The 27,857-nt window shown below is 42.9% G+C and overlaps 2 protein-coding genes across 2 annotated transcripts in view; one reads left to right on the top strand and one right to left on the bottom strand.

The window, feature by feature from the left end:
• LOC133440844 (cytosolic non-specific dipeptidase-like) overlaps positions 1–16,709 on the bottom strand; it is a 28,576-nt gene extending 11,867 nt beyond the window's left edge. Inside the window, exons 1-8 of the mRNA XM_061718172.1 lie at positions 16,685–16,709; positions 15,926–16,036; positions 11,906–12,049; positions 10,566–10,728; positions 7,432–7,520; positions 3,410–3,607; positions 1,923–2,007; positions 174–334 (exon numbers count right to left, since the gene is read on the bottom strand). Coding sequence (XP_061574156.1) covers positions 174–334; positions 1,923–2,007; positions 3,410–3,607; positions 7,432–7,520; positions 10,566–10,728; positions 11,906–12,049; positions 15,926–16,036 — 951 coding nt within the window. The 5' untranslated portion in view covers positions 16,685–16,709. The remainder of the gene's footprint in view (positions 1–173; positions 335–1,922; positions 2,008–3,409; positions 3,608–7,431; positions 7,521–10,565; positions 10,729–11,905; positions 12,050–15,925; positions 16,037–16,684) is intronic.
• A 7,802-nt stretch (positions 16,710–24,511) lies between these two features.
• Positions 24,512–27,857, top strand: part of LOC133440843 (transcription initiation factor TFIID subunit 2) — a 49,837-nt gene continuing 46,491 nt past the window's right edge. The window contains exons 1-2 of the mRNA XM_061718171.1: positions 24,512–24,758; positions 24,901–24,955. Of these exons, the coding sequence (XP_061574155.1) occupies positions 24,709–24,758; positions 24,901–24,955 (105 nt within the window). The 5' untranslated portion in view covers positions 24,512–24,708. The remainder of the gene's footprint in view (positions 24,759–24,900; positions 24,956–27,857) is intronic.

The following is a 27,857-nucleotide window of genomic DNA, read 5'->3' as shown; positions in this document are numbered from 1 at the left end:
ACAATCAAATACGTCACAGCAGCTTTTCCAACCTCCTACTTCTGCTCCAGGTGCTGAATTGTTATGGAAAAGAAACCAGGCCGATTTGAGTCGAGCAGAGCTGAGATGAGTAGAGCCGAGTAGGTACTAGTAGGTACTAGTGTAAAAGCGCCACTAGATTGCATTCTCCCTACCTTGTTGGTGTACATGAGCTGGCTGACACCAATCTTGTTCTTGTAGTCGTCCATGTCAAACTCAATGTCTTGGTACATTCTCCATTCGTCATCGGAGAGGGGAGCCACAGCTTCCCTGATGCCGGGAATCAAGATCTTTCCGCCGGGGTTGATCAGTGTGTCTGAAAGCGGCAGTTTAGGGCAGCCGGTTGGCGTGTGTGAGTGTATCGTGAAAAAACAAAGAGATTTAACCAAACTTTAACAGCAAAGACACATCCAGAGACTTGACTGTGAAGCCTCGTCCTTCTCAACGTGAACTTTTAGCCACAATCATGTTGTAGCTGATCTATATGGAAGAGTATTATTAGGGCCAGGCAGGAGAAAAATAGAAATTATATTTTAGAGGAGGAAGATTTTTTTTCATTATGCACTTCGAGAAAAAAGGCGAAATGTCGAGAAAAAAGTCGAAATGTCGGGAAAAAAGTTGAATTGTCGAGATTAATGTTGAAGTACAATTTCGAAAAAAAAGTCAAAATGTTGAGAAAAAAGGATATTGATTTGAAACACATATCACACATATGCAGTTGCATAACTTCAGAAACGTACCCTTAACATTACACTCCAAGGATGTAAGTTAGTTAGTTAGTGTGGAACATATAACCTGCTATTAGGCCATAATAACTTGCAATAATGCTATGACAATCTCCTTTAGCTAGAATGTAGACTTACAGAGACATATTAAGAAATCATGTTTGACCTCTGGTTGATATGGGAATATAATGGGACTATAATCATAAACAATTATAATCATAAACAATTATTGCAAAGCTTAAACAATTATTGTGAGAGCAGAGTGCAGACTTCTGCAATCTAAAGCGACGGCTCAAATATGTGTGCGTGGCATGAATAGGTGTGTGCAAAGTTCGAACATCAGGGTGAGAGGAAGATGCAGAGTTCAAGTATCGAGGTGCTAGGAAGTTCGGCTGGTGAAAAGTGCAGCACACGCAAAAAGTAAAGGGCAGGATAAGGGCACGCTAAGCAAAAGATGAACAAGCAAGCCCCTTATTTGGAGTGAAGACCCGTCTGAACAGGAAAAGCAGAAGTGAGGTCGGACGAGACAGTAGTGTGAAAAAGAGGAAATGCTTCGTAACTAATGAAATCACATCTGTGTTTATGCAGGTCAAATGACCAATGTAAGGTCATGTTCGTGCGCTTCCGATAAATACAGCCTGCTAATAACAGAGCGGCAGAGTTTCAGCAGATCGGAGACATTTGTGGGGGTCTGTGAGCTGGAGCTCTCCCTTTGCAAAGGCGAACGAAAGAAAGCATGACTTTATTCACGAAATTTCGACTTCTTTCCCGACATTTTGACTTTTTTCTCGAAGTGAATAATGAAAAAAAAAATCTTCCTCCTCTAAAATATTATTTTTATTTTTCTCCTGCCTGGCCCTAATACTATTCCGTAGATCTGAGTGCAAATCTACAACTTAATGTATGTTTTAGTGCCGACACAAAATTCAAACAATTATTAAAAAAAGAAGAGAAAAAGCTGACAAGTATGTCATCAGTAGTGACCAGAGAGCAGAAATATGAATTGATGTCAATTTGACAACATTCTGATTGCCCCGAAACAGGCACATGAAGCTGTGGGCAACCACTTTATGACGAGGAGGGTTTGAATTTCTCTTTTTAAATGGAAACCAGCAGCTTGTGTCATTGCTCCCAGGGTCAAGCAGGAAGTGTCGGCTACTTACTCGGGTTTAGACTCACCAAGAATGCCAACGAGGTCGGTCATCGGTTCGACCACGGTGCCCCCATAAACTCCAGAATGTAAGTCCTGTTTAGGTCCTTCCACCTGTCAACAACAGAGAAACCTTTCTCTAAACGGCAGTACAGTCGGTACCCGGGCACAGAATGTGTTTCAGGGTGCTTTCACACCTGTGGCCCGTTTGTTTTGTTCCGATTCAGGGGCTAAATCGATACAGTTGTTTCGTTTTTCGTTTGTGGGGTTTGTGTTCACAAGACAACCGTCTGTAGCGGTTCAAAGCTGTTAACAAACCAACTGTTCTCTCATTGGTCAGAAATGAACGCAGAAGGAGTTTCCTCTTCCGTACCCCGGGAAAAACAACAATGGTTATAAAGCCCCTTTCACATAGATGGCTCAAAGTGCAGACCAACGCCGGCTTTCCCATTCATTGTGTATGTGCTACCGCGGCGCAAGAGCGGACCGCTCTTCCGCGCCTGCCTGCCCGAATTGAACATTTTTTAATTTCACCGTGCCGCGCTGTGACGACATCTATGCAGGTCCAATGGGAGAGAAGGGAGAAGAGAGAGAGTTGTGTCCAATAGGAGAGAAGGTGGTGGAGACTCTGCGCCGGCTCTGCGCCCTACCCGGCGGGCCGAGACCAACTCTCCTAGGAGATCTCGGCTCGCTTGTTTTGTGCCGCATCCGAGCGCGATTGCTGTGTTCACATGTACCAGGAGTCGGCAACACAAAAGGTTGAAAGAGCCATACTGGACCAAAATCACAAAAAACAAATATGTTTGGAGCCGCAAAAAATGAGAAGTCTTGTATAAGCCTTAGAATGAAGACAACACATGCTGCATGTTTCTATGTTAGTTAGAACTGGGGGAAGATTTCTTTTTTTCATTATGCACTTTGAGAAAAAAGTGGAAATGTCGAGAAAAAAGTCGAAATGTTGAGAAAAAAGTCGAAATGTCGAAATTAATGTTGAAGTACAATCTCTAGAAAAAAGTGGAAGTGTTGAGAAAAAAGTGGAAATGTCGAGAAAAAAGTCGAAATGTTGAGAAAAAAAGTCAAAATTTCGAGAAAAAAGTCAAAATTTCGAGAATAAAGTCGAAATGTTGAGAGAAAAATCGAAATGTTGAGAAAAAAATCAAAATGTTGAGAAAAAAGTCAAAATGTCGTGATTAAAAAGGAAAGGAAAAAGAAGAAAAGAGAAAAAAAGGAAAAAAAGAAGAAAAAAGAGAAAAACGAGAAAAACAAGGAAAAAAATATGAAAAAAAGGAAAAAAAAAGGTCAAACATTTTTGAAAAAGCTCCAGGGAGCCACTAGGGCGGCGCTAAAGAGCCGCATGCGGCTCTAGAGCCGCATGCAGGTTGCCGGGTTGCCGACCCCTGACATATACCAAACCGATCTTTAGGGGAAAACGCTCCCTGTTCCGGAACAACTGCTCCAAACGGGACAGGAGTGAAAGCACCCTAAGTGTGCTGATGTAAAGTTCTGCATTTACGACCTCAGCAAAGAAGTAGCAGTTTCCTCTGGTGCCGTAGGTCAGGGCGGGCCGTCTGCTCCGCCAGCCGCAGTCGGAGATGATGATGTAATCCACGTCTGAGAAGAAGGTGTCCCTCTGGGCCACAATCATGGCGTCCAGTCCATTGGAGCCGGTCTCCTCCATGCCCTCGATCACAAACTTCACATTGACCGGCAGCTCCTACACAGCGAGAACAGCATGAGTGCATCGGGTGGTACATGGTGATGGAGGGAAATCAGGACCACTGGATTCTGAAACTATTCTTATGAACCCTCCATGCTTCTAACATATTTGATGTCCATATTCAGAGCCGGCCCAAGGCATACCGTAAGTGAACTAAGGGCCCCGTGACCACTAGGGGGCCCCCAAGAGTAAAAAAATAAAATAAAAAATACAATTATTTTTTAATGTGTGAGTGATGATTCATACATTATCAAAGATATGTTATTGTACAAAAACACAATAATTAATATTAATAATTCATTATTTAGATTTTTTTCTCCCTAATTTTACCAAAGCTTTGGCACATTTTTGCATAGTTTTCAGAACTAATTATTTAACTTAATATTTGATTTTTAAACAATTTTCGTTACCTTGTTTCTGGTATCTCTGTTCATTTGCATCATTATTTAAGTATTTGTTTGATTTTATTTGTTTATTCTATTTAATAATGTCTGTTTTTGTACATTTGGATGTATCCTTATAAGGAGAACATATTGAGGAGGTTCTGAAGATGAGTGATTTGAATTATAGTTCTAGTTATTGTAGTACTTTGTTGTTGCACTTAACTGTTGTTGTTCCACTTCAAATTGGTCAAGTTACAGTTTATTTCAAAACAATTTAAATTTATTTAAAACAAAAATAAAGTAGATAACTTTTATACAGTAAATGGTTTATAAATTATCTAATTGATTATTTTGTTTCTTTTAGTAGTCTAGACTGTAGATGACACTCAGTATCACACGTAGTACTATATCACTTTAAATATTAAGTGTAAATCAACCCCAGGCCGCTCTTGTAGCTGAATTTGCTCCATTTCAGATTAAAAACCATAGATGGTAAAAACCTGCCAGGCTGACAGTAGGATGATGAAACAACTCTGCTGCAACTGTGCAGGGGCCTCATTTAAAATGGACTGCGTAGGAGTCATACTAAAAGTGCACGTACGCTCAAAAGCCGAAAATGCCGGGCGCAAAAAAAAATCCGGATCAATAAAACCATGTGCACGCAGATTTGCACGCAACGTTCCTTTATGAATCACAGTCCAGCTGGAAGGCTGCGTAGCTGAATCCCCGCCCTGTACACGCCCATAAATGCATATGGATGAGCCTACTGAGCATGCGCAGTGGCTTCCTGCAGCCTGTTTGTGCGTCAGAATGAATTAGAAGTAGCAGCCACCGTGACACTGACTTTCACGGAGACAGAGATGTTGTAGATGATGTGGAGGACAGGAAAACCACATTATTTGGTGGTCACAGTAAAAGTTAGAATAAGTATATAAATAGTATACAATAAAATAAAGCGAGTGAGTGGCAGCTCGTTGTTGCTGCGCTAAACGCCGTGAGTTCCCCGGCGCAACAGGGGGACACACGTCCCCCCGTCTTTTCAAAATCATGTTTTTTTTCCCCTTACTTTTTACAGTTTAAAAACTAACGGTAGGCTCAGCCTGTAATTGCAAATTATCAAGACACTGTATGAAAGCGATACGAGAACGGCCCCGCAGACCCGCTTCACCCCCCGCTCCCCCTCCTCCTCCCTCCCCTCAGAGCTGCTCAGGGCGGGTTTATGGTTCTGCGTCACCAACGCAGAACTTACGGCGTAGTTGCGCGTCGCCGCGTACCCTACGCCGTAGGCTCTGCGTCGTTTTAACGCGGGACCCTAATTTAGGCACCATACACCTGCACGTAAAGGTTTCACGCGCGCGTAAAACTCATATATGAAAAAAAATCTGAGTCCCTTTAGGGGCTCCGTGGGGCTCCCTAAACGCAGCCCCTCATTTGTTCTGTCCAAGCGGTGGGTGTGAGGAGGTTCCCGGCGTGTCACCGCGGCTGCAGCTCCAGCAGCACCAGAGTCCTGACTGACAGCTTCACACACAGAGGACACGATCAGCGCTATTTTATTTTATTTTATTATTTTATTATTTTATTATTTTAAGTCTGATATATGTTGTGATATGTGATGACATTATTAAGAGTATGACATGAATCTGGCTTCATTTCACCACCTCACAGCCTGCCTCGCCAGTTCCCCGTGTCTTAAGTAAATTCTTACGGGAGGGTCCGAGTTGCCGTAAAGTTAAGCAGATTTTTTGGTTAGTTTTTTCTTTTTAGATCCGAGGATTTGCGTAGAAGGAGGCTTCCGCAACTTTCAGGCGCTTTTTCTGCGCAAGCAAGCTTTATAGATGAGGCCCCAGCTCTTTCACCTTTTACCTGTTGCTTCTCTGTGTGGCCAGTAGGGGCAGTTGCTGACTCTGATAAATATTAATTGAAAGATTTTTCTGCAAGTTTGTTAATCTGTTGTAGCTTCCATGGTCTAAATCACTGTGGATTACAATCTAACTACAACAAAAAGTTCTTAAATCTAGTTTTACAAGTGTATTTGTAATGACAGGGTAGAACATGAAATAAGTTTATAGTGGGTGTGTGAATGATCAATAATCAGTATTATTGGCAGTAATAGAGGGGCCCCCAATAGAGGGCCCCCACATTTTGCTTAGGGCCCCATGGAGGCTTGGGCCGGCCCTGTCCATATTAACGTATTAACTAATTTACTCTTATGATATATAAATAGCAACAAGGATGTTAGGAGTGCACAACTGCAGAAACTTAACTCAGCCCCCTCACCAGACAGGTTTACCAACAAATGATGTACTGTAATCTGTTTTTATCTTATGTGAGGTTGTAGCGCCTTAGCAGCAGCCACACACACGTAGGCATAGACATATATCCGCAGACGGCCAATCAAGCGCTGAGCTGTACGTCAACGTCGCCGCCATATTGGATGTTCAAGACTGCGCTGTAAACTAATACAAGTAAATGGACTTATTTTGATAAAGCGCCTTTCTACAAAGACATTTACGTTTTACGTCTCATTTATTCATTCACACACGCACTAATATACTTGGAAACAGTTAGGCACCAAATATAATATATTTAATTTTCTCAGATGGCAAAAATAAGAACTTTATTGATCCCACATAGGAGTAATTCATGTTATATCAGCTATAGAGAACAAGGTAGTGCCGAAAAACAATAGATACCCCCCTCACAAAAATAAGAAAAATAGAGACACATATTTTCTCATCAACAAAACATGTTTTAAATTTTTCAAGTAAAAAAATTACATATTTGAACTATTTTTCAGACAATAAAATAACATTTGAACCATTTGATTTGATTTGATACTGGTAGCGAGGAAAACGTATCACATGGTCCTGTTTGCGGGATGGAGTAGACGATGACGTGTCTACAGAGCAGCAGTAACAGCTTTTATTGTCTGAAAAATGGTTCAAATGTTATTTTATTGTCTGAAAAATTGTTCAAATATGTTATTTTTTTACTTTAAATTAAATTTTTTTTTTTTTTTGATGAGAAAAAATGTTTCTCTATTTTTCTTATTTTTGTGAGGGGGATATATATTGTTTTTCGGCACTACCTTGTTCTCTATAGCTGATATAACATGAATTACTCCTATGTGGGATCAATAAAGTTCTTATTTTTGCCATCTGAGAAAATTTAATATATTATATTTGGTGCCTAACTGTTTCCCAAGTATATTAGTGCGTGTGTGAATGAATAAATGAGACGTAAAACGTACATTTCTTTGTAGAAAGGCGCTTTATGAAAATAAGTCCATTTACTTGTATTAGTTTACAGCGCAGTCTTGCCACATCCAATATGGCAGCGTCGTTGACGTATTCCAGCAGCTCCATGGGGCGGATACGGATATATGTCTATGCACGTGAGTGTTTTATTCAGAGGGTGGTTTGATGAACTTCCTCTCACCATATTAAGAGCTTGGTAAGCTTCCACTGCATGGATCCAGGCTAGAACTGGGGCCTTGTTGTCCGACGCTCCTCTTCCATACAGATTACCTACAATTTCAAATGAAAGCAAACTGTTCAGATTCCCCACATGCTTATTCATGGAAATAGATGCATCGGGCTGGTATATGTGATGGTCATATTGGAGTATAGTCCCTGAACGCTGATGAGTGACCCCTTTAAATGTGACACAAGCGTCTGGAAACCTTTTGTCGGTTTCATTGTTGAAGCTTTTCCTTTCATTTCATTTATTTATTTTGCACAATTTTTTTTTAAAAACAGGGCATGGAGGGAACGAAGCCCGAAGGGCTTGTACAGAGTTCCACTCCCATCAACAACTGTGATGAAGTAACAAAGATAATGTACAACAAATTAAAAAAATGATAAATATAAACGTAAAAGAGAACAAGGATACAAGGTCTGGATTACATTAAAGATAAAGACATTGAAGGTTAAGACAGAATAAGATGTTTTTCTAATAACTTTCTGAAGGAGGTAAAAGATAATGTTCAAGTCATTCCAGAGTTTCGGATCTAAATGTAATATTAAATTGATGACCAGATGTTGGACAGAAGGGTAAATGTCTAGTTGGATATGAATTAAAATCAGATGAAAAAGTAAAAAACTGCTGGAAAGTGACAGGAAGATCTTATTTTCTATTGATAAACTTATGCACAAACAAGCATGAGTGAAAAACATGAAGTTTTTGAAGGATAATAGTGAATATTTCATAAAAAGAGGTGCAGATGGTTTGTGTCAACGAGACTGAGTGTCAGGGCTGGTGTGGTGAGGACCCAGATGCAGGAGAGCGAGAGGCAGGAGTTCCAAAAAACAGGGTTTATTTTAAAGAAACCAAAAACCAAAGCGCTGCTTAGCAGGATCAAAAACACAGGAACAGGGATCAAAAAACTATGAGCAAAAACCTGGCAGGACACATGGAGGAAAGCACAGTACGGAACCACAAGGAGCAAGGGAAAGACAAGACCAGATATACACAAGGGGGCAGTGGTGTAAAGTAACGAAGTACAAGTACTTCGTTATTATGGTTCCGCGTTACACCGGCGCAGAGCTACGGCGTAGGGTACGCGGCGACGCACAGCCTACGCCGTAGCCTACGGCGTAAGGTGTGCGTCGTTTTAACGCGGAACCATAAGGCGGATGGGAAGGAAGGGGGGCGCGTGAATATACCGAGAAGGAGCCGCAGCTCCCGGGAGAGTTGCGCCGCAGAGGCGGGCCGGAAGGCCGGAGGAACCGCCGTCGCGTCGAGTACCGATGAGGACTGAAGCCTGAATTATGGTTCTGCGTTAAATCGACGCAGAGCCTCGCCGTAGGGTACGGGCCCTGCGTTGGTGTAACGCGGAACCATAAATCAGCCTTGAGCGGCAGCCGACGCGTGTCCATGCGCACCATTCTTTGATTCCACCCCTTCTAAGGTGGTTTTGGCATTTAAAAGTTCAAAAGTCTCATCCTTTATCAGCTGGGGTTGCTTAATGTTGTCACTGCATTACAGGCTGGGGGTGGACCTGTCAGCGGGGCCACTGGGGTACAGCAGCAGTGATGAGCAAAGGGAGAAATTAAAATGGGGTAATGGAAACAAACGCTAAAGGGGTCAGAATAATATCACCATTATTTAGAGTTGTAAGCAAATTCTTGGATTCTTCATTTCTTTGCAATCCTTTTGAAAATCATTTTGTACTTTGAATTTTGTACTTTGTACTTTTTACTTTTGTACTTAAGTACATTTTACACCATGTACTTTTGGTACTTTATTATATTTAAGTTGAGGTACTTTTATACTTTTACTTAAGTAATGTTCTTAATGGGTACTTTTTTTACTTTTACTTAAGTAATTTTCAAGCAGAAAATTTGTACTTTTACTTAAGTACAATATTTTTGTACTTTTTCCACCTCTGCAAGGGGGTAACGAGACACAGGTGTGAACAATCAGGGCAGATGGAAGACAGGCGGGGCAAAACAGAAACACAAACTGGGGGAAATGTCAACCACTGACACTGAGAGATCGTTCTTAAGAATCTTTTTCGGATTATCAGTAATTTGTTGAGAAAAGTTGGATAAGTTGCAGACTGGACAATATTGCAGTAATTCATGTATGGAAATAGGAAACTATAATACAGTCAAGTGAGCAGAGGGACGGATCAAGGGACAAACCTTTTTCAGTATGCCAAGCATTTTCATTGATCTTTTGCAAACTTGATTAATATGATTATTCCAATTTAGACCTTCATCCAAAACAACACCCAGAAATGTTGATGTATGATACTTTCTCAACAGAAATCACAAAACTCACGAATCCTGTATGTGAATAATGATGTGACGGTCAAACATGTGTCTTATCTGTCCTGAGCCTCCGTCCTAATGTGACTCCTGTCAGCTCATAGGAATAACAATGGCACTTTTGCACTAGGACTTACTTGGCCCGACTCGGCTCGGCGCGGCTTTACACGGCTCCACACGTGTGTTTTTGCACTGCCAGGGGAGAAGTGGGGGGGCGGGGTGAAGCGGCTGTGACGTACTCGATTGCACAGCACCTTTGTTTGTGTCGGCGCAGATGAGAAATCAGCTGGAGCCAGGAGCAGCTGAGAAAAAAACAGCCCGTCTACATCGCTTTTTTAATTTTTTCTCGACAGCCACCAGGTTTATGAACATCTGCACCTCAGAGTTGGATCAAACCAAACCAGACCAAACAGACGTTTTTGCTGTATAATAAAATAGCAGCGAGCCGCGAGTCGCCTCGCGCTGACTCCCGCTTCCTGATTCAAACGTTTGACGGCCTCGCCCCCCGACCAATCAGAGGCGTGGAGGGTGGTGACCTCAGAAATAGTCCCGGCTCAGCCCGCTATAGAACCTCACTGAAATGGTTACAGAAAAAAGTATCAACTTGGAGCGGCTCTACCCGTCTCAGCCCTAATGCAAAAGCGCAAAACGGGTAGAACCGAGCTGAGGTGATACTAGTGCAAAAGCGGCACAAGAGTATTTAAAGCACAATGATTGGTTTTTGCTCGTCTACAATAAGGAAATTCCAGTCTGTGGAAGGATGAAGGACTGGACTGTCCTATAACGATAAGAGGCGGGTACCGTTGATGTCGGTCAGGTTGTAGGGATCGGTCGCCCAGCCGTCCTCCAGCTTTGCCGGCTGGACGTCCACGTGGCCGTAGACGCACACGGTATATTTGCTGGGGTCACTGCCAAACTGAGCCGTCGCTACTTTAGGCAACGCTACGGTCCGTCCATCAGAAAGCTGCAGAGACAGACGGACATTTAAGATCAACACAGTGCTGAACTTTTGTTTTCTTCTTTACTTTTGCTTTTACAAGTTGCAATGATACAAAACAGCACCGACCTTCCCACTGATCTGGTTTCTGTAAATTTTTCTTGAATTTACATAATTCGTCCATAACTTTTTCCAGTTTTAACACTTTAAATACTATGATTTCACAGAAAGGCAGAATATGTAGAGAGTGTTCTGGTTCTAGTTTCCCTGATAGTTCAGTAGGACTTTGTAAGGGATAATGCCCGACGAGGTGTACATTATCATAAATATATGGACGACGCGGGGGCGTGAACCGGTTTGCCTCCACTAAGTCCATATATTTATGTTAATGTCACCTGGAAGGGCATTATCCTGTTTATACCACGGTCACTTACCAAAAAACATACATATTAAATCAGTTATTCATGCTTTAATGTGTTTTCAGTGTAAATCATTAGTTTTATAACAAGCCACAGCTGAGCGACTATTTAATCTCTCGTCTGCAGCCGTTGGAACCTGGTAAGTTACAAAGTTTTTTAACAAGTAGTAACTCAGTTTCCTTGGTAACGGAAGATATTCTAGTCCACTCAGCTCCGCTCGGCTATTTTTTTTTCTCTCCTCTTCTGCATCCCAGTCATCAAAATTGTTAAATTCACCAAATAAATTCAAATAAATTACAAAATCACTCATGTCTCCATCCTGCGGTAGCCGGCTCTTCTTCTCTGAATCTCCGTTGCCGTGGTTACCACCTGGCAGTTGATCCAGCGCAATGATATTAAAGTTATCAGGCAATTTGACCGAACTTGTTTTCTAGGTGTAGATTATCACTTTTAATGGACACCTGCCAGCCAATCAGAATCCAGTATTCACACAGACCGTGGTATAAGCTGCTGTAACGCTTGTGTGATTCTGAATAATAAAACAAGCAACCCGACCTTGGATAAGCATACGTTGGTGGATGGATGATGGATGGATGGATGGATGGATGGATGGATGGATGGATGGATGGATGGATGGATGGATGGATGGATGGATGGATGGATGGATGGATGGATGGATGGATGGATGGATGGATGGATGGATGGATGGATGGATGGATGGATTTATGAAGTATCAGGCTCTGTTTGAGGTGGGTCCAGTTTTGTGTTTTGTTTGTTTAACCAACCTCTTGATTTCCGATATCCACCAACTGGACGGTTCCTCCCATGAGCTGCAGCTTCTGAGCCACCACCTCCATCATGCGGTGCAGGTCCGGCCTCCTCTCAATGTTGCTGGAGTCACTCTCTATCGCAACCCAGTCCCTAAGAGTCTTAAACGCACACAGTCACAGCAGTAAAAAAGGTTAAAGTACTTTTTATACTTTTAGTGTAGAACATATATTGTGATATTTATATATTGTAAAAATGATGTATCAAATCCTTAATTAAGTGATCATATATTTAGTGTATAAGCAATATTTCTTCAGCTCTGAGCCTGGAATAGTACGGAAGAGTATTAGGGCCATGCAGGAGAAAAGATATTTGAGAGGAGAAGATTTTTTTTATTGTGCACTTTGAGAAAAAAGTTGAAATGTCGAGAATAATCAACTTTTTTCTCAACATTTTGACTTTTTCCTCGAAATTGTACTTCAACATTATGTTCAACATTTCAACTTTTTTCTCGTCATTTTGACTTTTTTCTCGAAGTGCATAATGAAAAAAAAACTTCCTCCTCTAAAATATTTATTTTATTTCTTCTCCTGCCTGGCCCTAATACTCTTCCGTAGGAATAGAGACAGGGAACCAGCAGCACCCAGTTTCTGAAGCAGGACCCAGAAATTTAAGAAAAAGGTGACTTTAAGCCTTCATTTACTGGAGTACAGATTTTTAAAAACACCAACACATTTCATTAAACATTTATGTTTTGACTTATTTAACTGTAATACATGTCTTTGATACATGCTGTCTTGTTGCTGAGTAATTAAAACAGGTTTAAAAAAAACAACACTGTTACAGCCTTGGCTGTACCTCCCTCTTGTTTCCCTGTGTTCTCCCCTCCCTTGTATTACGGTCTCTCCCTGTGTTTTGTTTGTGTGCTGGTGTGGGTGTGGTCATCTGCCACTCACACTCAGCTCCTGGATTCCTCCACACCTGCCTAGCATCAGCTCATCAGCTCACTCAGTCTCCACACCTGCCATCCATCAACTCATCTCCACTGCAGTATTTCTACACTGGCTTTTCCACTACTCCTCGCCAGATTGTTGTCAAACCTCCGTGGTGCGCACTTCAGGCCGATCCCAGTGAAAACCTAGTGAGATCTTCTAGCTACTTTTTGAGCTTGTTTACTGACTGCTTGTTCTGCTGTTCCCCCAGGACCATTCTCATCTGCCAGCTACCAACCAGCCTGTTGTCCTAGCCGCCCTCCAGCTCCAAGCTACCCCTGGCTTCCACTCAGCTAGGGGTGGGTTAAAAATATCGATATATCGATATTTCATCGATATACATGTGTAGGAACGATTATCGATACATAAATCCAAGTATCGATTTCATTTTTTTTTTTTTTTTCCCCATTATATCACCCAGTGCTCCTTCCTAAGTCAGTCCTGGGCATTGATCCCTCTACCAACCCCGGGAGTTCCTGCACTGAGCTCAAGTCTCCTCCTTAACCTGAGGAGTGAGCAGGCTGCTTCTTTTCACCAGGCAGGGTGGGGTTTCTCTGGCCGGACGTAGCGATGGAAGGATCATGTTATTCCGTTATTGTAACTAGAATATCTATATTGATTCGTATCGGAAATCATATCGTCTTGGGACCTAGTGTATCGGAATCGTATCGGGAGGTCAGTGATGATACCCAGCTCTACACTCAGCCCTCAATCGTCCTCTCCTCCCCACGCCAGCCATTCCCCGTGCCAGCAACCACCTCTGCCCTAACCGGACCCCCTTTTTCCCCTTCCCTACAATAAATTAATTCTTCACTCCACCACTGTCTCGCTCTTGGGTTCCCCCTTGTGAGCCTGTCACAAACACAGTACCAGTGTTCTTACAACAATTAGCCCCAAAAATCCTCAGCAACCAAAGTGATTCTGAACGAGTTCATGAGCATATTTGTTCTTCCCTAAAACTAAGCTGTGCATTTTTTCATTTTCAGCAGCCCTCATCTCCCAGAGAACAACACTTAGTATCGCTTGTCCCCAAGCTTTAGATGGGGCTTTCAACACCATCAATCCCCTCAAACTGTTCCATTTCCTAACCAGCATGAGCATTGGCCCCTCCCTCTGTTTCTGGCTGCTGGACACGCTGAAGGGTCTCAGGTAGTTACGCTATGACGACCACACCTCTCTCCCTCTGACCACCAACATTGGGGGGCCACAGGGGTGTGTCTTACCCCCGTGGCTCTTCTCCCTCTACACCAGGGGTCTGCAACCCAAAATGTTGAAAGAGCCATATTGGACCAAAAAGACAAAAAACAAATATGTCTAGAGCCGCAAAAAATGAAAAGTCTCGTATAAGCCTTAGAATGAAGACAACAGCCACCTGGCTGGCGCCGCCCTGCTGGTAGAAACGCACATTTAAATGACATATTTTGGTCAACTAACATGACTAAGCATAAATTACATAGAAACACCAGCAAAAATATAAAAAAAATAAATAAATAAGGATTTAATCCAGATTTAAAGTAATTAAACCTTCATATTGTTTAGTTTTTATACATTTTAAGGATTTAAAGTAATTAAACCTTGATATTGTTTTGTTTTTATATGTTTTAAGGATTTAAAGTAATTAAACCTTCATATTGTTTAGTTTTTATATATTTTAAGGATTATTTTTTTATGTTTTTTTTTTTTTTTTAATTGTAGTTTTCAATTTGTTAATACGTGAAGTATTCAAGTTTATTCCACTTTTTTTGTAAATTTTTTCATTTAATCAGAATTTAAATTACATATTTGGGTCAACATGTAACAAACATGACAAATCTTCGTTAACAAAAATGTAATATTTATTCTACACATTTTTACAGCATTGGAAAACGTTCAGAATGTTTGTGTCATGTTTGTCCTCCTACAGAAACCATATTAAAACCAAAAATATATTTCCCTCCCCCATCTATTTCCATTTTCAAACATTTTTGAAAAAGCTCCAGGAGCCACTAGGGCGGCGCTAAAGAGCCGCGGGTTGCTGACGCTCGCTCTACACCAAAGACCTCCGATCAGCCTCCCCTTCTGTCAAGCTGCTGAAATATGCAGATGACACCACCATGGTGGGGCTGATCAGAGACGGCAGGGAGGACGACTGCAGGTCAGAGGTGGAGAGGACAGTGAACAAGTGCAGGGACTACGACCTCATCCTCAATGAAGCTAAAACTGTGGAACTGATCATTGACTTCCGTAAAGGCACTCCCGTCAAGGCCCCCATCATCATCAACAACCAACCATCATCATCAACAACCAACCATCATCATCAACAACCAACCATCATCATCAACAACCAACCCATCTCTGCCACAGACTCATTCAAATTCCTCGGCTCACACATCAACAATAAACTGAACTGGGACCACCACACCACTCATCTGCTCAAAACAACAAACCAGAGACTATTTCACCTCAGACAACTAAGAAAATACAGAATCAGGAAGAATTTAATGGTCCAATTCTAGACTGCCATAATCCAAAATATTCTGTGTTTATCAATCACCATATGGTACGGCAATACATCCAAACATACACTACACAGACTGGACAGGATCATTAAAAGGGCTTCCAAAATCACTAAACATGAACTCCCCACACTGGAATCCCTTTACAAACACCACACCATCACACTAACTAAAATACCCTGCTAACTTTCTGTTTAAGTGCCTCCGCTTCCAAAGGAGGATTATTTATAAGTCACTGGGTAAAAGGAACAAGAGATACAACGACTCTTTCTTTCCCTCGGCCATACGACTATTAAATGCTTAACTCCTTGTCCTATTTCAGTGGTCTTGTCTGATATGTGCTGTTGTGTGCCTTGTCCAGTTCTGTCTGCACTGTTATGTCTCTGTCTTTTTCTTCTGGAAAATGTTCTGTCTTTTGTACTGCAGTGGTGTATTGTTGCAGCTACCACCTGCACCCTGAAACTAATTCCACCAGCCGAGCCGTGTGGCAATAAAAGGAAGTTGACTTGAACTTGACTTGACTTGACTTGACTTGACAGAACAACGGTACCTCCACATATTCTTCTTCGTGGTCGTCAACATACTGCGCCAGCTCCGTATACTGGAAAGCGTGGGCCGCGCCGACGAGCAGCAAGACGGAGGGCAGAAGGAGAGGACGCATCTGAAAAAACAGAATACACACACATATATATATATATATATTTTTTATTTTTATTAGTTTACCGGTAGTTTTACTGGTACTTTCAATTTCCACAACACAAATAACCCAATATAACCCATATCATTTTTGGTATATATATATATATATATACAATTTTATACAATTTTAACTAAAAACCAAGGACCAAAAGCTGTAGACTGAAGCCTAAGCTTATGGCGCCTACCCTTTTCACAAGAAAAATGTTAGCTTTTATAAACTAGTGCAATGTTAAATAAATATCACTCCATACAGTATTTGTATAAGCAATAATACAATAATACAATAGTACATACACATCCCACATACCTACACATACATATACATACATACATACAAAATAAAAAATCAAAAGGCTGCCCCCCCTCAGTACACCAATCAGCTCTGTAACTGGACCAGGTTTAGGAAATATCAACAGAGACATCCAGATTCCCACACTACAAATCCAACCTCAACATGAATTAAAAATGAATTTATAAATAAATACAGTTTGTAATGTATATGCCCTCCCATCAAGTAGAGTGTAGTTTCTACAGTATAAATGTGTTTGATCTGCAGACAGAATAACATCTAGCACAGCGACAGAACCGCGCGGCTGACCTTTAGTCCTACCTTTTCTCTGCTGGAGCCTGGTCTCAGCGCAGACAGATTGTGGCCCTGTGTTCCCGGCTGGACATTTATACGCCTCCCGTCACAGCGCACTCCTCCTGGGCCCCCGGGGTCACGCTGGGACATGTTTCCAGACACACGGCCAGGAAGGCTGACAAATTAACATTTTCTTGCTGACAGGGTCAAGAATTACATTCTAATCTATTGTTCTTGCTCCAAGAATGTGTGTGTGTGTGTGTGTGTGTGTGTGTGTGTGTGTGTGTGTGTGTGTGTGTGTGTGTGTGTGTGTGTGTGTGTGTGTGTGTGTGTGTGTGTGTGTGTGTGTGTGTGTGTGTCTGTGTATGTCTGTGTGTAGGTCTGTGTGTGTAGTAGTAGTAGTAGTTTATTTGGTCGATCAGTTTCAATTGATACAATACATTGCATTTAATTTCCTTTTGTAGGAAAGAAATAATAAAAAAAGAAGTAAGGAATAAACCGACCAAAAGGTGTAGGCTGAAGCCTAAGCTTATTTTTTGCCTACCCTTTTTAACCATGTTTACTTCATAGTTGATACTTGTCAGGACTGGGGTCGTGAGGACCCAGATGCAGGAGAGCGAGGCAGGAGTTTGCAACAAAAAGGGTTTAGCCTATTTACAAAAAAAAAAAAAAAAACCAAAGCGCTGCTTAGCAGGATCAAAAACACACGGAAACAGGGATAAAAAACTGGAGCAAAAACAGGCAGGACACATGGAGGAAAACACAGTACGGAACCACAAGGAGCAAGGGAATGACAAGACCAGATATACACAGGGGATAACGAGACACAGGTGCAGACAATCAGGGCAGATGGGACACAGGCGGGGCAAAACAGAAACCAACTGGGGGAAATGTCAACCACTGACATAACCCCCCCCCCCCCCCCGCCTCCAGGGAGAGATCCCTAGATGTCCCATATGGACAGATCACCCAGGGCGGGTGGACGGGACTAGGAGGAGGGCCCAGGCCAACACACGGCCAAAGTTCCGGGGGCCGTCCTCGGGACTGGGCAGACCGGTGAGACAGTTCCGGGGGGGTCGCCCACGAGGCCTAGGCTTGGGCCTCGGCGTGGGGCCTGGACGACTTGTCGTGGGGCCTAGACGACTTGGCGGGGGGCCTGGAAGACTTGGCGGGGGGCCTGGAAGGCTTGGCGTGGGGCCTGGAAGGCTTGGCGTGGGGCCTGGAAGGCTTGGCGTGGGGCCTGGAAGGCTTGGCGTGGGGCTTGGCGTGGGGCTTGGAAGGCTTGGCGTGGGGCTTGGAAGGCTTGGCGTGGGGCTTTAAAGGCTTGGCGTGGGGCCTGGAAGGCTATGCGTGGGGCTTGGCATGGGGCTTGGCGTGGGCCAAGTTCAGGGCCTTGTTTTTTTGGCTTCCTGGAGGAAGAATTTCCACCAGTCCAAAGTGTCTCCTGCTGGGTCCATGCTGGTGGTTCCGTTCTGTCGGGTGGTTCGCAACAAAAAGGATTTATTTACCAAAAAACAAAAACCAAAGCGCTGCTTAGCAGGATCAAAAACACACGGAAACAGGGATCAAAAATTGGAGCAAAGACGGGACACATGGAGGAAAGCACAGTACGGAACCACAAGGAGCAAGGGAATGACAAGACCAGATATACACAGGGGATAACGAGACACAGGTGCAGACAATCAGGGCAGATGGGACACAGGCGGGGCAAAACAGAAACAAACTGGGGCAAATGTCAATCACTGACAGTACTAATATAACAAGGACAAAAAATCTACAACAACAAAAAAACAGCAAAGTAAACACACATGCAAAACAAGAATGAAGACAAACATAAATATGACAGAAGCAGAAGACGGATCTCAAAAAAACAACTAACAGAGAAAGTAAATAATCAATGTTTAGAGGAAAAAAAAAACAAAAAACAATCTCTAGAAGAGTGAAAACAAAAGGAAACCAAAGACCAATCATTACATTTTTTGGTATATAAATATTATTATTACAATGTGTGTGCGTGTGTCTGTGTGTGTGTCTGTGTGTCTATGTGCGCGTGTGTCTGTGTGTCTGTGTGTGCGCGTGTCTGTGTGTCTGTGTGTGTGTGTGTGTGTGTCTGTGTGTATGTCTTTGTGTGTGTGTGTGTGTGTGTGTGTGTGTGTGTGTGTGTGTGTGTGTGTGTGTGTGTCTGTCTGTGTGTATGTCTGTGTGTAGGTCTGTGTGTGTGTGTGTGTGTGTGTGTGTGTGTGAGTGCGTGTGCATGTGTGTGTGTTTGTGTGTGTGTTTGTGTATGTGTGCGTGCGTGTGTGTGTATGTGTATGTGTGCGTGCGTGTGTGTGTTCGTGCGTGTGTGTGTGTGTGTGCGTGTGTGTCTGTGTGTGTGCGTGCGTGCGTGCGTGCGTGCGTGCGTGCGTGCGTGCGTGCGTGCGTGCGTGCGTGCGTGCGTGCGTGTGTGTGTGTGCGTGTGTGTGCGTGTGTTGTCTGTGTGTGTGTGTGTGTGTGTGCGTGCGTGCATGTGTCTGTGTGTCTGTGTGTGTGCGTGTGTGTGTGTGTGTGTGTGTGTGTGTGTGTGTGTGTGTATGTGTGTGTGTGTGTGTGTGTGTGTGTGTGTGTGTGTGTGTGTGTGTGTGTGTGTGTTTGTGTGTGTGTGCATGGTGGGGGAGAGGGTCAGTAGGAACAAAGCAGCATGTAAAATTCCTGGAGTTAATGTTTTGGGAACTCCGAGTGAACAAGCAGAGCAGAGCTGGACTTTGTTGTTCCACATCAGGCAGGTTCCCCACTGGGAGTAACTTAACACGGATTTTCTCATAAGCGTCTCTCATTCACATGCAGCAATACCAGCTTTTTAACCCGAGATCAGTTTGTCTGCAAGTATTTAATCTCATCACCTGTTCATGCTGATTGGATAAATTGCTCTAAATGAAGCCATCCTGTTTCCGTCTTTGTTGGAGGGAGACACATAAAGAGATTTGCAACACTAGCGTGAAAATAAAATGGCTTAGGCTATTTACACCCTACTACCAATATCAATGTATGCTATGCTATGCCCATGTATTATTAGAAAGAAAATGTAAAAAAAAAAATTCACCAGCTCAACAGTGATTGACAGGTATTCACACCACTTTTGATAAACTGTAGTGGCCACTCACTAGCGGGACACTGTGTAGTTTCAGTGGGTTAGAATTAACAAGGAGTTTGGGAACAAAAGAGGTGAAGAACACTTTAGTTCAAATTCAGTTCATTTCAATATTTTTAGGTGAGAAGTACAAATGAAACACCCCCCTATCCTAAAACTGTAGTCCATTATCAGTTTGTCTCCCTGTTGCAGGTAAATCCTCCCCCTGAAGGTGCAGCAGTGTGACGTCGGTCGTTCGGGGCTGTTGGGTCTTCTTGGCTTTTCCTGATCACTTTGTTTGATTGTCAAGGACTTGCAGATATTTCCTCCCACTGGGCGGATGGTTTAACTCCACATGACGTTTCAAATGTGAAGTTGATGAGGCAGACACTCAGACTTGTTTTCTCAGTGCAGGTGGACATAATTTGCACAGAAAGGTTAGATTTTTACCGTCAGACTCTTTGGGAGACGATGTGTAAAATTCCTGCAGATAATGATAAGTGGATCATCATCGGAAGGCTCGCTGACGCTGCGTCTGCTCCTCTACGGAAGACAGCTATAATGCAATTATTTAATCGTGTTACTGCTTCAGTTAAGGCCTGAGGGTCAGCAGGCAAAACCACTGGAGGATTTGCTAAATCATGTCCAATGAAGTCACCTTGTACATGTCCAACTTTGTGTCCAAATTTCTGTCTGATTACTCTCTGAGCCATTCAGGTGAAAGTTGTTCATCAATTCTACTAATTCTCGATTGTTGATGCTCTCCTCCGTGTAGAAATCAGAGAAGTTGGGGATTGAAGCGAACATGACGCAGATCTCCTCGTACGACTGACTGTACAACTTTAATGTTCAACCAACCACCAGCCTGGACAGTCAAACATTTAAGCCCAGAGACACCTGAGATTTGTCTGACTTAAATTGTTTCAACCAGTAAGAAAGAACTCACATTAAACCACACACAGACATATATAGACAATACATTATTCCTAATGCTTTGATGTAACCACAAGGGGGGTACAAGCCAGTGCCGCATTGTGCCGGTCCCAAGCCCAGTTAAATACAGAGGGTTGTGTCAGGAAGGGCATCCAACGTAAAACTTTTGCCAAATCAAATATGCAAATCAAATCTACGACTTCCATACCGGATCGGTCGAGGCCCGGGTTAAAAACGACCGCCATCGGTGTTGTTCACCTACAGCAGGGGTCTCGGACTCCAGTCCTTGAAGGCCGCATTCCTGCATGTTTTAGATGCTACCCTGCTTCAGCACACCGTGATACAAGGAGCTGTGTCAACAACAGAACTGTCCAGACCTTGATGACAAGCTGGTGACGACGGTTAATTTGAAGCAGGTGTGTTGATGCAAGGAGACATCTAAAACATGCAGGACTGCGGCCCCTCGAGGACTGGAGTCCAAGACCCCTGACGTACAGGATGACAGTGGAAATTGGACTACTGTTCATCGAAGAAGGAGAGGAGGAAGGTGTGCTCGTAGGAAGAGAGCGAAGAGGAACGCCAAGAGTCTAGGACTAAGAGTAGGAACTTTGAATGTTGGAACTATGACAGGAAAAGGTAGAGAGTTGGTTGACATGATGCAGAGGAGGAAGGTAGAGATGCTGTGTCCAGGAGACCAGGGGGAAAGGTAGCAAGGCTAGAAGTTTAGGAGCAGGGTTCAAGTTGTTCTATCATGGTGTAGATGGGAAGAGAAATTGAGTAGGAGTTATCTTGAAGGAGGAGTTTGTTAGGAATGTCCTGGAGGTTAAAAGAGTGTCAGATAGAGTAATGAGTCCGAAGCTAGAAATCGAAGGTGTGGGGTCCGTTTCACAAAGCAGGTTTAGTGAAAACTCTGAGTCTGTTAACCCTGAAATGAGGGAAACTCTGAGTTTTCCGTTTCACAAAGGGAGGTAACTCAAACCAGAGAAAGAGGAGTAACTCTAGCCTGTTTCACAAAGAGAGGTAACTTAAGCTCTCGGTCAGTTACCGTAGTAACAGACTCTCTGAACCTAACCTGGTCAGTTACCGTAGTAACACACTCTCTGAACCTAACCTGGTCAGTTACCGTAGTAACAGACTCTCTGAACCTAACCTGGTCAGTTACCGTAGCAACAGACTCTCTGAAACTAACCTGGTCAGTTACCGTAGTAACAGACTCTCTGAAACTAACCTGGTCAGTTACCGTAGTAACAGACTCTCTGAAACTAACCTGGTCAGTTACCGTAGTAACAGACGCTCTGAATCTAACCTGGTCGGGACCAGGTTTATCTCAATGAACCTGGAGTTTCTCTGCGTCTCCGCCTCTTTCAGAGCCGCACGCACATTTGATTTCTTCATTCATTCAGTCAGCAGGCGAGTTTTGGCGAAGTTCTGCCGTCTGTCATTAAAAACAGAGTCAGTATATATATTAGAAGTCCATTGTCACGAACATGGCATGTCCTTTTGATGAAAACACAATTGATGAAGGTGCAGTATTAATGTGCAGAGAATTAAATATTCGTTGGGAGATGGTTATCAGACCACGTAATACATGTACATTATACATAGTCTCATTACAGGCAAAGCAATATATGTTAATCCTTTATTTGTTATAATTTTGATGATTGAATTGTTTATTGATTTCATAATATATTCAAATTTTTTTTAGATTTTTTATTTGGGGTTTTCATAAACTGTGAGCCATAATCATCAAAATTATAACAAATAAAGGCTTGAAATATCTCACTTTGCATGTAATGGGAAATAATATTTGTTTCACCTTAAGTTGAATTTACTACGAATTAGGTTTTGCAATATATTCAAATTTTCCGACCTCCACCTGTATATTATTACATGAATAAATAAGAGCATAATACAGGGGTCTCCAACTCCGGTCCTGGAGAGACCTATCCAGCATGTTTTAGGTGTCTCCCTGCATGAACACACCTGATTCTAATCAATGGTCGTCATTAACTCGTCATCAAGGTCCGGACAGTTCTGTTGCTGACACAGCTCCTTGTATCATGGTGTGCTGAAGCAGGGAAAGATCTAAAACATGCTGGATAGGTGCTCTCCAGGACCAGGGTTGGAGACCCCTGGCAAAATATTGGCGCTTTTGCATTAGTACCGCCTTAACTCGGTTCTACCCGCCACGGCCCCGTTTTGCGCTTTTGCACTAGGGGCTGAGGCGGTTAGAGCCGCTCGAAGCCGATACTATTTCTGTAACCATTTCAGCGAGGTTCTAATCAGGGCTGAGCAGGGACTATTTCTGACGTCATCACCCTCCGCGCCTCCGATTGGTCGGGGGGCGGGGCCGTCATTACCCTCCGTGCCACTGATTGGTCGGGGGCAGGGCCGTCACCACCCTCCACGCCTCTGATTGGTCGGGGGTCGGGCCGTCACCACCCTCCACGCCTCTGATTGGTCGGAGGGCGGGGCCGTCAAACGTTTGAATCAGGAAGCGGGAGTCAGCGCGAGAGCGACTCGCAGCTCGCAGCGATTTTATTATAAAGCGCAAACGTCTGTTTGGTGATCCAACTCTGAGGTGCAGATGTTCATAAACCTGGTGGCTGACGAGAGAATTAAAAAAGGGATGTAGACGGGCTGTTTTACTCTCAGCCTCTCGCGGCTCCAGCTGATTTCTGATCAGCGCCGACACGAACAAAGCGGTTGCGCAATCGAGTACGTCACAGCAGCTTCACCCCAACCCCCCCCCCACACTTCTCACCTGGCTGTGGAAAAACACACGGGGACAAACGGGTAGAGCCGCGACGAGCCGCGCGGAGCCGAGCCGGGCTAGGGGCGGTACTAATGCAAAAGCGCCAAAAGTGTCTGTATTGGTTCAATACGGAACGCAACTTTTAATTCCCAATTACGGAACAATTCCGTATTTCAAGGGACGGGTGGCAAGCCTACATAAACCTGTCCAAGCCATCAAGGGGTTCCACAGGATTGCAGGTGAATGATGTAGAGATCTGTTAAATTAATTTTATATTATATTCTGTGCTGCGGTGTAACTCTTTTTTCGAAAAACATGTTGAAATTCGCCGTATGCGCGCATTAAAATATGGACACGGTGTGAAGTATGTGGATCTTCAGATGCAAACTAACGTTTCCCAAAGGGATTTTGTAAATTGAAATGTTAAATAAAGTTAAAAAAAAAAAAGAAAAAGTATGTGGCTCTTTTGTTGTCGCTTGTTGCCATGGTGAATCGTTGTATCAGGGCTCTATAGATACTGGCTTTTGATAGTTGTGGCGCATGCGCTTAACTCCAGGTGAAACTACTTAGAGTTGAGTAAATTAACTCAAATCTTCTGGAACCGAAAACTCAGAGTTTCCGATCTCAGAGTAGATCAACTAAGAGTTCAGGATTAGACTCAGAGTTTGGTAAACCTGCTTTGTGAAACGGACCCGTGATGTTCAATGTTGTGTACGAAAGTAATCTGTACCGATTCGTGTGGTGAATCAGACCAATTTGACAATTCTACGTCACAATGCCTGTTTCCAGGTCTTATGGCAAATGATTCGCTGTGGCGACCCCTGAAGGGAAAAGCCGAAAGGATAAGAAGAAGATTATTATTATTAATAATAATAATAATAACAACCCTTTAATACCTGTCTAATCTCAGGCTTTTGTTCTTATGGCTTGCCCCCTGTGCTCCATGCAGCGCTGTCCAGGTCCCCCCCCTCGCCGGTAGGGGGCGGCATCGACAACGCTGTATTTTTCTTCCAGCCGCCAAAACCTGAAACCCGAGGAAGAAGAAGAAAGAAGATGGCTGCAGTCCAGCAGACGGGGATGTGGTGATCGAGCCTGCAGAGGAACAACTCGCACTTTAACTACTTACCAAGCCCGGCAACACACTTAAAGCGACCTGTTGGCTCTGATTAACCACCCAGAGGAGTAACAGCGGAGTAACCTTTAACCAGCGGAGCAGACATGAGACTGGAGCTGTGAGAACTCCCAGGACCCAGGATGAACAGGAAGAAGGATAAAGGCTTCGAGAGCCCGCGACCCTTTAAGCTATAAGTATCTCTGTGTTGTCAATGTCTGAAAATTACTAACGCACTTTGATTGTATCAGTTACTAAATGCCTGCTTCATAAAGGAAGTGTTTAGTTTGTTTAACCTGAACCAGGTTTTAATGTGGTTATTATTGTGTCTCCACGACCCACCAGGCGGTTTGTATCAACAACATCAACTTCCAGAGGAAATCTGTCATTGTGAGTAAAACCTGCTGAACACATTCACATCAATCACTCATTCATAAACCTGCTGAACACATTTGCATCAATCACTCATTCATAAACCTGCTGAACACATTTACATCACTCACTCATTCATAAACCTGCTGAACACATTCACATCACTCATTCATTCATTTATGAAGGAAATCTGTCATTGTGAGTAAAACCTGAACACATCATTCACATGAATCACCCATTCATTCATTCATTAATTTATCAGACCAGCATCATCACATCATCCCTGGAATAGTATAGTGCAGCTGTAGGGGACAAGGGGAGATGGGTTTTATGAAAAAGTGCTTTGACACCAATAAACTTTCCCTAAATTTAAGTAAGACCAAGCTTTTAATATTTGGAAACCGAAAGATCAACGAAGACATTTCTATCAAAATTAACAATATTCCCATTGAAAGAGTAACAGAATACAAATTCCTTGGAACACTCATTGATCATAAATTAAAATGGAAATCACACCCTATTATCATACAATCAAATGTTTATAAAGAAGTGCAGGAAAAAAAGTTAATGATTGTTAACGGTAGGTGCAAAGAAGCAAACAAAAGCCTAGTAATAATTGTTACATTATGGAATTTGGTGTCAAGGAATTTGATTGCATTACAGTATATTTTTATACCCGTTGATAGTCTTAATTTTAAACATTTTTTTTAATCCTTTTCGCAACAATTCCATAGTTTTACACCAACTCCCGATCACTTGAGTTTGAGTATCTGCCGATCCCGATTTTTCCCATCTGATCACTTTTTTTGGCTCCCGATACAATTCTGATACTTTACTCTAAAACTCAAATTATCCCAAGTTTCTTTTCTTGTCCATTGGAGAACAACATGGACATGTATTTCAACAAAGCTTATCAGCTCTGGTGACACAAAATGTAAAAACATGAAATTGTAAACTAAAACAAAAAGTGCAGAATAGTGCAATAACAAAAATACATAAATTTAACTTCAAAAGAGGTAGTTGAATGACATCCAGTCAAACTCACAAACACAAGAAAATTAGATTTTTTGTGTTTTGTTGGGTGTCTTGACATCAATTACACCCAAAAAACAACAAACTTTTAACATTCAGTGTATTGTGTGCTTTCTGGGATTTTCTGCATAACTATGCAAAAACGGCGCATGTGGTTTGGTGGCGGGCCGTTACGTAACGGCCCGCTAAATCACCGCCCCCTCCACCCAGCTCCCTGCCTCCTCTCCTCTCCAGTGCACCATAAAGGCTGATTTATGGTTCCGCGTTACACCGACGCAGAGCCTACGGCGTAGGGTTACGCGGAGACGCGCACCATACGCTGAACCCTACGGCGTAGGCTCTGCGTCGATTTAACGCGGAACCATAAATGAGGCTTAACACGGAGCAGTTTAGAGCCTCTTTTGTTCTAATCACCGGAGGAAAACTGCTAAGAAGACCCGCGGCCACTGACTGGACTTAAGATAAGGGGACAGTGCTGCTTGCATGCCTTTATTTTTATGATTGTTTGCTGTGGTTCGCCCTCCTGCTTTTCCGTGCATGCTTCGCCTGTCGCTCCCTCTATATCAGTGATTCTTAACCATAGGGCCGCGGCCCACACTTGGGCCGCGAGCGCCATCTAGTGGGCCGCCAAAAGAAATTCAGTTTTGTACGTGTGGGCTGCGGGGGCCGCGGGACTGCATAGCAACTCCCAACCAAATGAGGAGAAGAAGACACTCAGCTCAGTACGTGTAATAGTAAGAGAAATGGTGTGTCTTTACAGAGAAAATCCTTCATTTTGCACAGAGTAGGTTTAGATCCGCCAGGATTAGGGATCGATTACTTGGGTCTGCGCCCAGAGCGAGCGAGCGCGGCGTCATCATTTATCCCGGCGCGTCCCCGCGGCCGGGGAGGTCGGCTGAGGCTGCCGCTCGGGCGGCTCCGTCGTTACTGCTGAAAGATGGTAGATGTAGATGCGTGGGCTGTCGTGTTTGCTGGACTGGACTGTTCGGGCTTTCGAAAAAGCATCGGAAAGTAACTGCTGCAGCGCGACCAGAGAGCTGCGGTGCGGGCTGTGCTGATCAGGCTCGGATGAACCCGACACACTGAGTCCTGACAACTTATTAATGTAAATAACTCAAAGTAAAATCAAACTAAGTTTTGTCCTCGCTGTATTTTTAAATATGCAACCCGGAATGGACAAATTCATCCTGTTCAGTCTTCCCACTGGGACAAAACCAGTGTCTCATACGTTCAGAGACCGTGGCGTTCAAAGTGCGAAAGTGAAACGCCACTGAAACAAAACACAAAGTTTTTCATCAAACATATCCACTCAAGTCTGAACTGAAGTCACAGAAAATAAACTGACCATCTTAAAACATCCTGCCCATGTTTGGGTCCAGATACAGCTGTGAAGCAGCTTTCTCCACAGTGAACATAATTAAAACTAAATATCGTTTCAGGCTCATCAATGAGCACCTCCACATGCATATGAGAACCTGAACCTGAACCTTAAATTGTTAAGATGTGTTTATATTAATTTAGTATAAAAATGTGTTGAGACAATTAACAAAGAAAAGGGGAAATTCAAACTGCTGGTAGAGAAATAAAATAAGATAGCATTTGAAAAATAAAATAAAATCTACTTTATTTTTAAGAGAAAAAAATATGTTTAATTCAAGTTAAACATGTTAATTGGCAAATATGTACTTTTTTTAATATAACAGTCAGATGCAGATGTTGATACAACTATGAGGCTACTTGAATATACACACACACACACACATACACACATACATACATACATACATATATATATATATATATATATATATATATATTATGATGTTCTGGACCTTCGCTTGAGTACATTTTCTCTAAATGGACCTCTTAAAGTTGAATACCCCTGCTA

The sequence above is a fragment of the Cololabis saira genome, chromosome 3 (genome assembly GCF_033807715.1).
Source record: "Cololabis saira isolate AMF1-May2022 chromosome 3, fColSai1.1, whole genome shotgun sequence".
Lineage (NCBI taxonomy): Eukaryota > Metazoa > Chordata > Actinopteri > Beloniformes > Belonidae > Cololabis > Cololabis saira.
The sequence above is the reverse complement of the archived record's forward strand: the minus strand, read 5'-3'. Positions and strand labels throughout refer to the sequence as shown.